Source organism: Pyrus communis, chromosome 15, assembly GCF_041283825.1.
Source record: "Pyrus communis isolate YQ-2024b chromosome 15, ASM4128382v1, whole genome shotgun sequence".
Lineage (NCBI taxonomy): Eukaryota > Viridiplantae > Streptophyta > Magnoliopsida > Rosales > Rosaceae > Pyrus > Pyrus communis.
The window spans coordinates 10,372,627-10,385,552 of NC_142579.1; the positions used below are offsets into that span (position 1 = coordinate 10,372,627).

Genomic DNA, 12,926 nt, shown 5'->3' on the forward strand with positions numbered 1-12,926 from the left:
CACTTAATCATAAAAATGTCGTATTTTATGTTTTTAACTTAATAACATGGTTCAATTATTTATTAAATAATTTTAACACGACTAAACGATTTAATATTTTGAATGATTTTTGATAGTTTGATCTTTAAAGGATGACTTAAAAAATAGACTGTTGGAATTGAGATGTAACATTACGAGAATGAGAAGGAGAGTTTAAAATATCCAATGAGAAAGATTGCTAGCATTGTACATAACCAGATATAGATTAAGTGCATGTACGATCTACATTGTTAGTATTGAAGGAGGAAGTAGTTACGTGCATGAGTGATTTGATTCAACCAAATAATTGATTAAGTGCGTACATATCGTGCGTTGTAAGTGTAGGAAAAAATGAAGTTACAATTCTACCAAGTGCATGTACAACGCTGAGCGATTATGAAAGAAATAATAAAAAAAAAAAAGAAAAAAAAAGAAAAAGGAAAACCCTGAAAACTAGAATTAGCTCCGCAAAGCAAGCAAAAACACAAAGCTGAGAAGAAACAGAGAAGGCAAAGCACTAGGCTCTCTCTCTTCTCTCTCTTCTCTCTCTTCTGTCTGTGATTGTGTGTGTCTCTGCCTTTGATTTCTAATTTTGCGCCAATCAAAGTCCCCACAAATTTCCAATTCACTCTCTCTCCTAAAAATGCCAGCTTCTCCTTCAGGTAAAACTCAGACCTAAACCCTCTCTCTCTCTCTCTCTCTCTCTCTCTCTCTCTCTCTCTCTCTCTCCCACACCTCTTTCTCTCTCTAGAAATTCAGACTCACATTTCAATTGATTACACACACAGCAATCCGCACTCCACAATTTCTGTTTTCACTCCAACATTGTTTTGAATTTTCCACAGACTCACACGGCAAATGGAGGAAGCGAAAGCGCGACCCCCAAATTCGCCGGAACAAGCGCGAGGACGACGACGACGAAGACGACGACGCCTGTGCCGCCGCCGACGACGACAACGAGCTCGACCCGAACGACGACTCGGAGGACCCCCAACATAACCCCCCATCCGCTGCAGCACCCGATCCCGCCCCTCACGAGACCGAGGTCTTGGACGGTGGGGTCCGCGTAAGTGACTTCCCTCCCGTCGTTTTGCGCACCGTCAACCGGCCCCACTCCTCCGTTCTTGCCCTCGTTGCGCTCGAGCGAGGCAATCATTCCGGCGGGGACACCAAGGGGCCCGCCAGTTCCATTTTATTGGAGAATGTGTCGTACGGTCAGCTCCAGGCGCTGTCCGCCGTGTCTGCCGATAGTCCGGCGCTGGATCCGGACCGTGCAGATGGCTCCGTGGCGGCTTACGTGGTCACTCCGCCTTCGATTATGGAAGGCCACGGCGTTGTGAAGCGGTTTGGGAACAGAGTTAATGTGGTTCCAATGCACGCAGGTATATATGGTTGTCCAACTCTCTCTTGACATCTAGTTACTTGTGAGCTCAATAAAGTGGAAAACAGTTGCTAAAGTAGTAGAATTTCTGAGTATTTTTTTGTTAGCTGCAGGATTTCATACTTGTTCTGTTGTGCAAGAAAGTGGCTGGGAAGTTTTTATATTTAATAACCCATTTCGAGATTGGTTTTTCTGGAGTATCTTTGTTGTACTCTTATGCTGGTGTCTTATGGAACAATCATGGTAGCCTAATAACTGAACTGACCTGACTCGACACTTGTCTATTGTTTGGTTTGCTGACCTTGACAGACAATATGACAGTTATGTAATTACAAAAGATTTACTTTTGCGTTCAGACTCTGCTAACCTCTAAAATGATTTGGATTCCTAAGCGTGTATCGCGTAGATTCTATATTTTCTGCACCTTAAAGCTTTGAGATTGCTTTTGTTGCAAACCGCTATACATGTTTTTTATGCATTTTTGTGTATGTAGATGCATATTAAATATGGATTTCTCTTTGTTGGGATTCTCCTGTTTGCAGATTGGTTTTTACCTGCCGCAGTGCATCGGTTGGAGAGACAGGTGGTGCCGCATTTTTTCTCAGGAAAATCATCAGATCATACTCCTGAGCTATACATGCATTGTAGGAATGAAATTGTTGCCAAATACATGGAAAATCCAGAGAAGAGGCTTGCATTTTCTGATTTCCCACAATTATCTGGTCGTCTAAGTACTGAAGATTTGACTCGAATAATCCGTTTTCTTGATCACTGGGGAATTATCAATTACTGTGCTGAAGCACCCAGTCATGAGCCGTGGAATGGCTGTTCCTACTTAAGGGAGGAGGTAAATGGTGAGATTCAAGTGCCATCAGCTGATCTTAAGTCCATTGATAGTTTAATCAAATTTGACAAGCCCAGATGTAGGCTCAAGGCAGCTGAAGTTTATTCGTCATTGCCATGTCATGATGATGATGATGTCTCTGATTTGGACAACACAATTCGGAAGCGTCTATCTGAAAACCATTGCAATTATTGTTCTTGTTCTCTTCCTAATGTATACTATCAGTCACAGAAGGAGGTACATATCTATCATCTCATTCATGTTCTGTTTATTCTGTCCATAATTCTATCAAATGGGTGGTATTTTTTCTTCAGAGGATGAATGAAACTGCTGGAACAAATAATAATAATTTGCAGTACTTGCTGGCATGTTACCTTCATGTTGATGTGACTCCCAGGCCACTGCAAGATACCACAATAATTTTTGATGAAAATTTAACTAGCTTATCTAAACTGACTCAACTTATTGGCATCCTCAAGTGCAATTGAACTTTCATGATTTGATATTAAGCATTATACTGGTTCTTGTGATAACTTTTAGCACAATGTCACATTTTCCTTTTCCATATTAGATGCATTACTATTAACAGCATGTCCTCGAGACCTCATGTATTTTGGCCCGTTATGTTATTTTATGTAGACGCCAGCAGAATAGCTGGTGGCTCTATCAATGGCAATGCTATTTCAAGTCTTTGTTCAAGTTTGGACATGAATACACCTTTAAAGCTTTAAAACCATCCGGTATGAAGTTAATACCCACAAGTTAGAGATAGGGGGCCAAGTTTGGACACAACTATACCTCTAAAGCTTTAAAACCATCTGATAGGTAGTTCATAACTAAATATAGATAGATAGGTAGGTAAGCTGACTTTAATTTCATGTTAATTCAAACTTATAAGATTTTGCCCTTTATTGAGGAACTTTCTTACCCTAAGATTTTTCCCTTGATAAATTGACTTATTCATCTTATATATTTTTTCCCTTCAAAGTAGAAAGATATTATTAAGCAAAAAAAAAGAAATCTAAAATGGGATTTATTTAGTTCAAAAGTTGCTTCTATTTGATTTAATAAGATATTGAGCACAAGTGATATTGTTTTACGGGCTTCAATTAGTTAAATTAAAGGATTATAAAAAGAAAGAAAATCGTATTGTAATTTTAAAATAAGCAGCCCTTTTAATTTGTGAATTTTCATATAAAAGATTAGCTGCAAACATATGAATTGACTAGTCTGTGCCGATACCTGATGAGCATGAACCAAAGGTTAACTTCTTAATTTCAACAGCCTTCAAGGCACTAATTCTCTTCTAGGTCTATTTCAAGCATTATAAACACATTTGAAACCCCGAGCTATATTTGAATGATGTTGAAGTTTGCCTTTATACGTTAAAAGATAGTACGTCACCTTGATGAGTTTGAGTGGAGACAAAAGATCCTTGTAGCTGAACCCAATTATTTATATTAATTCTTAGTATAGTTTGGTTGAATTCTTATTCTCTACTGTAGTTAATTGGTGTATTGTGCTTCAGGTTGATGTACTGCTGTGCTCTAATTGCTTCCACGAGGGAAGATATGTTGTTGGTCATTCAAGCATAGATTTCATAAGGATGGATTCAACAAAAGATTATGGTGATCTGGATGGGGAAAGTTGGACTGATCAAGAAACCCTACTGCTGCTCGAGGCAATGGAAATACACAATGAGAACTGGAATGAAATTGCTGAGTATGTTGGTTCAAAGTCAAAAGCACAATGCATCCTTCATTTTCTTCGTTTGCCTGTGGAGGATGGCCTGCTTGAAAATATTGATGTTCCGGGCATGTCCCTGTCTTCCAATTCATTGGATAGAGATGGTCATGGAGGATTTCATTCAAGTTCAAATGGGGATGCAGCAGGTTTTTTTTTATTTACTTATGGTTCTCATTCTTCAGTAATCCTGATGTATTTTCTGCATTACATTCTGACTTATCTTTTCACAATTTGTCTTTAGGATCCTGCCTACAAGATGCTGATTCTGATAATAGGTTCCCTTTTGCGAATTCTGGGAATCCAGTCATGGCCATGGTAGGCGACTAATCTGATGCATCATGATCCTTTATTTTCTTGTAATTCCCTTGAAACATATGGGCAGGTATCCTGGAAAGGTACTGTCCCAGTTATATTAAAGGAAGCAAGATTAATTATTCTTTACTTTTGTATCTTTGACACACCCCCAGTACCACAGATAATGGAAGCATTTTCATTTCTTTTCATGAAGCGACTTTTTCATCTGTTTGGAAAATGGAAATGCTTTAAACAGATGCAGCTAGACTATGCAGTCAGGACTCAGGATAAATATATTTATAGTGGCAAATATTTTAATAAACTGAGTATATTTGATTCTAAGTTATCAACTAAGACGATGAATGCATACATGCTTGTGGGAACTTGTGAAGCTTTTCAATGGTTCAGTTTTTTGTTCTTGTTGCGTGGTTGGGTCTAGGACCATGCATTGTATACATTCATTCGGAGGGTGCAAAGCATTCACTTGATCATAATTGGTTTACATTCTTGAGAGAGTGGTATTGAGGCGAGCTTACAACTAGTGCAAGCACACAAGAAACAAACGAAGAAGAATATGAGATAAAAACTGATAATAGAGGGTTGAGTAAGTAGATTTGAAGATTACATGCTCTCTTAACATTGCGTTATTAGAGTTGTTGTGTAATTTGATTAGTCGTTTAAAGTCATGCTAAACAAGGTCTAGAGGGGATCTATCTAGATATATGAATGCAGAATTTATCGAAAGGGATAAAGGTTCTAGATTTCACTTGAGTTCTCAATTATGTGCAAATTTAATGAGATAAAGGTTATCCAGACTTCACTTGTGTTCTTACATAGCTAACATGTGTATAATATTTGCAGGTTTCATTTCTGGCCTCCTCTGTTGGGCCAAGAGTTGCTGCATCTTGTGCCCATGCAGCCTTGACTGTATTTTCTGAGGATAATGGTGTATCTGCCTCTGCAAGTATTATGGAAGGATCAGGCCATAGGTGATTTTCCTTTTTTGTAATGTTTTACAGCCAGAGTTAACTTTAATATATCCCTCATTTCTTTTTTTTTATCACCAAAATAGTTACCTGTGGAGTTCATAGGACTTTTAGTGGTTTAGACATCCGCAGTTAACCCCCCTTCCCCAATTTTTAACCCTCAAGTTGGTTTGTTAAATTCCTTTTGTAAAAGATGAGTTCTCTTGTACTGCTAATTTTGCTAATTTAGTAAACACGTTGGAAACCCCTAAAAAGTTTTTCATGTTGTAATTCCCCCATGTTCTTTACTGATATTGCAAAGTCTTTTCTGTTCCCCTAAAACTTGTTTCTGACCTATGAAGGACGAACTCTGAGAATATAAAAGGTAGAGAAGGTGGTGCTCATGGAAATTCTGCAAATTTACTTCAGCAAAAGGGTAAGCCTTGAGTTTTCTATGTTCGTCTTGGATACTCTCTTCCAGTTATTTATGGATTGAATTCAAACTTCAGAAAAGAACTCAGCAGCCCATGGTTATTGGGGTCAAAATGAGGCAGGGGCGATTCCCATACCTGCAGAGAAAGTTAAAGCCGCTGCCAAAGCCGGCCTTGCTGCAGCTGCACTAAAGGCAAAATTGTTTGCTGATCACGAAGAACGGGAAATTCAGAGGCTATCTGCTAATATTATAAATCATCAGGTATGAATATTGCTAAATGTAACTGTTTCTTTCCTTCTTATTTGTGTTTTTTTCTTTTCTTGTGTTAGTTAAAAAAAGAACAAGAAAAAGAAGAGAAGACTTCCATTTTCTTTTCTCATTAATAAGTAAAAATGAGACTTTTCTTTTCATCAGATGAAAAAAAACGCAGTAAAAGAAGATATGTGAATATGGAGTTGAATCTCTTAGGAACCAAAACCAAGAGAGGTCCTTTTTAGATCCGACTTTAGCTGCTTACTTAAAAACCATATTTTGTTGTGTTGTTATATGGAAAATTAGAGAACTATTGGCATGCGCATGTGTGTATGGGTAGGGCTATGTCTTTGTCTCTTGTATTAATTTAATCCAATCGTAACACAATTCACGTATTACTGTCCTTTCTGATTAGCATTGAGTATATAGGATCTTGGATTTTAGTTCAATTTATTTGGTCTGTGGGTAACCTTACCTGGGTGTTGGACCAAATGGGATCCTGGGCTTACAACCCCGGTATGGATCATCTCCATTGAAAATTGGTCGAACCAGTACCGGCTAATATCCACGGTTAATTCCTTGTGTTTTTGCTCAGAGAAACTTATTTCATTTTGCCAGGAGCTGCTTTATGTGGTGCTCAATTTTCAACTTCTATTAACGTTCATTATATGGCATATGCTTAAAAGTTATTATATAATTAGAAAAGTGTATCCACTTCAGGTTCTGTCCTCGATCTCACACTCACAGGAATACTTTAATATTAGACCTGACATTTGCTTACACGACCTATTAACCCGACCCGAAATGACACAAAATAACGGATTTAGAGTCAAAACATTAACTAATTGGGTCACACGTATAACTGGTTCTTAACAGGTTTACCCGTGTTAGTCGGTTTCAACCCGATAAGAAAAAAGTTAGTTTTATAATTTTAAACTACTAAAAAACTTTACGACAATTGCCATAATATTTATCTCACATAAGTGAGATAAAAAATTCCAAAGTAATTTAAAAATACCAAAGCACATTTAAAAATTCGTAATAATTAATTTACAAGTGTGAAAAATGTGAAGAAATATGCAAACGCTTGTCATCGCATCCTCTACGTTTTGACAATGGATACATCGTCGTTTGGATTTTAAAATCCTAGTAGATAGTGTTTTTAGGGGCTTTCAAAATAAATTAAAATTCATAATAATTAATGTATTAGTGTGAAAATATGAAAATAATATACAAACGCTCTTGATTGCATCCTCTATGCTTAGACGTTGTTTACTTTGTTGTTTACAGTTTTAAAACCCTCCAAACCCTCATGAATGGTGTTTTTTGTTTGAGTGCAAAATTAATAATAATTAATGTAGAAGTGTGAAAAATGAAAAAAAAAATATATATAATCACTCATAACGACAAGCTTTACAACTTTCGTGAAGGGGTGAAGGGGTTAACCTTGAAATTTGACACCATAAACCATAAACTCTAAATTTAGATTTAACCGTTGGTTATCGTTTACGCTCTATTCTTCTCACCTGATTTTGTTTTCCATATTTTTATTTTTGAAAACATGATCTTTTACCAAATGCAGAAAAATTAATGCTTTAGATCGTTGATATCACATTCCAATGTTTATGGTTAGCTGAAGTATGAGTTTTATATAGTATCTAGAGAGTTTATAAACTCCAAGCAATATTTTGACTAAACGTAAAAATCTGAACGTGATATAAACGATCCGAATCGTTCATCTTTCTGCATCCACTAAAAGACCATGTTTTAAAAAAAGAAAATCTGAAAAAATGAAATTTGCTGAGAAGAATGGAGCGTACACGTAAACGACAATAGACCTCTTGAAGAATGGACCATTTCCCTTGGTGATGAATGAAAATTGAAGGGTTTTGTTGTCAAAAAACGTGCAAGCTTTGAGTGTTATTGGCAAGTTTCTGACTTTTGAAAAAGGCTCCACAACCCTGAGAAAAAACTCCAATTTGCATATCCTTGAACATTTGATATTTGTAATAATGCACTAATGTTTTTCATTAGGCTCTTATTTTGGGGTATGTAATGCTTGAAGACAAATGTGTTTTTATGTTTTGAAATAATATTTATGTGACAATGTGGTATGTAGATACTAATTTAGTATTATGTTTTTCATTTGATTATTTATTGATATATTTTCTTTAATGGGTAAGGGGTCGGGTCATATTACCCGTTAATATTAACAGGTCGAGTTTGGGTTGGGTCATATTACTCGTTCATTTTACTGAGTGTTACATGACACAACCCGTTAAGATTATTAGTTATGTCACGAAAACGAATGACACGAACATGGGAAACACAATGCGAATCCCAGGTTTATTTCGTATCCTTGGTCACTGGATATTCTCTGAAAGTCAAAAGCCTATTTGGGCATAACATTGCCGTACTAGTGGTTGGTTCCTTAGTTGCCTATATCTCACTTAGCAGGGTTTATTTAATATCGCACGAACGTCATACTCAAACTGAATAAGATTATCTTAAATGTGCAATTTATGACAGTTGAAGAGATTGGAGCTGAAGTTAAAGCAGTTTGCAGAAGTGGAAACCTTCCTAATGAAAGAATGTGAACAAGTGGAGAAGACAAGGCAGAGGATGGCTAGTGAACGTGCCCGGATCATGTCAACTCAGTTTAGACCTGCTGGAGCTTCGCCCATGAGTTCAGCAGGTGCTGGTCCTTCCATGTCCAATAATAACATTGGTAACAATAGGCAACAGATTATGTCATCTTCAGGTTCACAGCCAAGCATATCAGGATACAGCAACAACCAACCAGTCCATCCCCGTATGCCATTCATGCCACGTCAACCAATGTTAGGGTTGGGGCCGAGGATACCCTTAACATCCATACAGTCATCCTCAGCAGCTCCAAATGCTACGTTTAATTCTGCAGGGACTGCCCAGTCGACGCTAAATCATCCATTATTGAGGCCTGTACCAGGTACTAGCTCCAGTTTAGGTTGAAAGAAACCGAAAGGAAAAGGTAATGGATAACATAGATGTCATTCACAATCAGTCTGCTCTCTTATTTTGTTTTCCTTTTTAGATTGGAGAGGGCCTGTATGTGCATTCTCTTGATTATTAAAATTAATTTAGCTAAAAATGAATTGTGTTGTGAAAATGATGTTTGTCGTCTATACCGTTCTTAATTTTCCCTTTTGGAAAATGCTTCCTTGCCCATTTCTTCTTTTTTCATCTCTAGAAAGTAGTAAATGCACCTTCGAAAACTCCAGTTGTAGAATGCCGATGAAGGTTTTGGTTTTCCGAAAAGGATGAACATTTCAATTTTGTCTAGTAGTACATGGTTGAGTGGTATGATCAAATGAATATTGTAAGAGTATCGGAGTATCAATGAATTATGGATAATCACTAAATATAGTAGATTGATATTCGATACCAGATATAGTTTAATGGCCCCTGTTTACCATTTTCTTTGGGCTGTTGAGATACGATTTGCCTTTGATTGTGTCAAGATATATGTTTTCCTTGATTGTTGTAATTGATTATGTAATTATGTTTAAATTAGTCAATGGTGTATTTTAGGTTAACAACTAAAACCTAGGATATAAATTGCATCAGAATCCTTGTTAAATATGATCTCCCTGTACCATTCTATGATCAATGAAAGGTGTTACCATTTTCACATGGTAACCAGAGCCTACGATCCAACCAAAGGAGGGACGCATGAATCGGACCCATTCAATTTAGGAACCAACCCCCCACCAACACAATTCCTTGACGGTTCCAGCATAATGTTTTCATGGCCCCCATGGAGACCCCTCCTGGCTGGTCCCCACCGCCTCTGAAAATTATAAGTGTCCTCCTATATGGCACTCTTCTCTCCTCGCCGGCTTCGTCACCTGACGACTCCTCCATATCATCGTTTCCGCTTTTCTTTCTACTCTGTTCTATGGTAATGACAGAGATAATCAGTCCCAAAGATGACGCACTGGTGAAGCAGGTTAGGCTTCACAACCGTGACGTAGTGATACTTGTTGAGACTAAAAATAAAAGTTATCGCTATGAGTATCTTATTAAGGTGCTTCGAATGGACTTTGTGCAACCGGTGGAACCAAGGGGCATTGGTGGTGGGCTATGTATTTTTTGGAAAGAGGACGCAAGGATCGCACTTGTTAAAAGTGACAGTTTCTTCATTGAGCTCGGGTTTGGTGATGATCGGTGGAGGAAACTCGGTAAAAGAATAAGCTATTCGGCTGGGAAGTCCTTATTAATCGGGGATTTTAATGACATTGTCGATGATGAAGAAAAGGAAGGGCCAGCTATTAGATCACCAAGAAGGTTTTTTTACGATTCACGATGGGGGGAAATTCAAGAGTGCCGAGGTTTAGTATTGGATTCTTGGCAAGAGAGGATTGATGGATCGTTGGCTTTCCAGGTGAGTGAGGATTCATTTCTCAAGGCCAATAAAAGGAATAAATCTTGGTGGGGTTGGAAAGGAATTATACTTAGTCGACAATTATTACGAGTTGGGAATGGCTCAAGTATTAAAGCAGCGAATGACCCTTGGATCCCAAAACCCAACTCGTTTAAACCTTTGATGAAGCAAAGGGCCACAGCTCCACAGGTGTATTTTCTCATTGACCCCGTGACTAAGGAATGGAAGGACGACCTTGTGGCTGAGTTGTTCGAGTCGGAGGATGCATAAATTATTAGATCGTCCATTTGGCACTACACGAGCAATGGGATATATTCGGCGAGACCAGGGTATTTTGTTGCACGTGAAATGATGAAAAATGGATTGAGACAGTGACGAGATGGAGGAAACCAGCCTTTGGAAGGTTGAAACTGAACTATGATGCGACATGGAGGAAGGATACAAGAGTAGGTGGTGTGGGATTTCGCGGGAATTCCGAAGTTGGCGGGAGGGGAGGGTGACCCATTATGGTTGAGGCAGCTGCTATCCGTTTGGCTCTGGAGATGTGTATGCTAAGGGATATTCCCGAATTAGGTGAGGTGCTCGAGGTTGAACCCAATTTAAAGGATTGGTTCAAATGCTCAACAAAGAGGCCCAAGCTGATGTTTCTATAAGGGTCTTTTTGGTTGATTTTTGGAATATGATGTGGTCATTCCAGTCGGTGAAGTTTATCTTCACTCCTCAGCAATGCAATCGTGCAGCCCATATGGTGGCAGTGTACATTTTGAAGCATGGTGGGATATTTGGCTGTGATGAATTAAGACCATAATTTGTGTTTAATATTTTAGTAGAAGATGCAAATGTATCCACTCGTATTTGATTATTAATACAATTCTACCTTCCGGCACAAAAAAAAAAAAAAAAAAAAAAAAAAAAAAAAACCAAACAGATGCAAAAATATCCTCCACCATGGATGACTCCACTGATCCTTCCGACCCCTATTACGTACACTATTTATTTCTTCACACTCAAAGGGTAGTGGGATGAACTGCCCTCTAACCAGATAGATTCCTGCTCATGTGGGGCATTAAAGTCTCTGACTGAGCGCGAAGAACAACAACGCTTGATGCAGTTACTAATGGAACTAGATGAATCCTATTCTACTGTTCCAGGGATGAAATTCTCTTTTCCCGAACCCGATCATATAACCATTTGAGAGTTTTTGGGTGTTTGTGTTAGGCGACAAATCTCCAACCCACAAACAAATTTGCCCAACGTGCCTGCAAATGTGTTTTTGTCGGCTATCCTTCTAGGCAAAAAGGATATCGACTATATGAACTTGAATCTCACAAATTTTTGGTTAGCCGGGATGATATTATTCACGAAAATATTTTCCCCTTTACATCTCCAAATCATACATCTGTCCCTGTTCTTTTTAATTCTAATCAACCTATTCCTTACTAGTAGACCCATTACACCACTCTCCAGGCAAACTCCACGTACCACCGAACCTACAACTCCACAATCCCCTACATCCCCACCTCTTAATAATACCTCATCTGATTTCCCTATCCATTCCTCTCCATCTGAAACCTCAAAACCAAACAAACCTTCTCTTCCCGTCACCGGCATCTCCTAATTCCCCACTACCCGAGACCGCTCCCATCTCTTGTCCCCTTGCTCCACCCCCGCTTCGTTGTTCGAATCGAATCTCGCAACCGTCAGTCCTCCTTCACGACTTCCACTGTGACGCGCGTGTGCCCTCCGCACCCATCCAATCATCTTCTTCTACACCAGGTACGAGCATTAGAAACCCTCTTTCCAATTATTTTTCATATCACAATTTATCTCATCTCCATAAAGCTGTTGTTGCTGCCATCTCCAAAATAGTTTAACCCACTACTTATACTCAAGCATCCTCTGATCCTCTTTGGTGTGAAGCTGTGGCCAAGGACATTGGGGCACCAGAACAAAATAACACTTGGGGTCCTCACCTCTTTATCTGCAGGCAAGAAACCCATTGGATGCAAATGGGCATTCAAAGTTAAGTATAATTCCAACGACACCATTGAACGATACAAGGCACGCCTTGTTGCCAAAGGGTACACCCAACAAGGTCTTAACTACAGCCAAATTGGTGACATTTCGGTGCCTTCAATTGGCACTTCCATCAATTGGATGTTCAAAACACTTTCCTTCGTGGCGACTTGGACGAGGAGGTTTATATGCGACTAACTCCCGGTCTTTGCCGATAAGAAGAGAACATGGTGTGTTGGCTCCAAAAGTCACTCTACTGCCGTCGCACAAAACTGTTTTGCGCAACGAAGGTGAACCTTCGTCGCTCAAAGTCAATGACTTTTTCCTTAGAAAATAGAATTCGTTTCTTTGTCTTTACAAAAAATAAATAAAAACAAAAATATGAGTAATTAATTGTGACACGTTCACTAAAAAAAAAAAAAAAAAAAAAATCCTTTTGTGGCAAATCATTTATCAAGAAAAATAAATACACTTAACACAAAAGCAAAAAAAGAAATAATAATAACATGGTCCTCAGTGTCTACCATTTATATTTAATATTAAATTATTTAAAA

At 38.4% G+C, this 12,926-nt stretch overlaps 1 protein-coding gene across 1 annotated transcript; it reads left to right on the top strand.

Moving 5' to 3' along the window:
- The first annotated feature begins 359 nt into the window (after nucleotides 1-359).
- Nucleotides 360-9,081, top strand: SWI3C (SWITCH/sucrose nonfermenting 3C). Its single transcript, XM_068448649.2, has 9 exons — nucleotides 360-680; nucleotides 864-1,400; nucleotides 1,942-2,480; nucleotides 3,772-4,135; nucleotides 4,231-4,304; nucleotides 5,145-5,272; nucleotides 5,611-5,684; nucleotides 5,758-5,942; nucleotides 8,463-9,081. The coding sequence occupies exons 1-9, from the start codon at nucleotides 662-664 to the stop codon at nucleotides 8,922-8,924; spliced, it is 2,382 nt and encodes a 793-aa protein (XP_068304750.2). The 5' UTR covers nucleotides 360-661; the 3' UTR covers nucleotides 8,925-9,081.
- The last annotated feature ends 3,845 nt before the right edge of the window (nucleotides 9,082-12,926 follow it).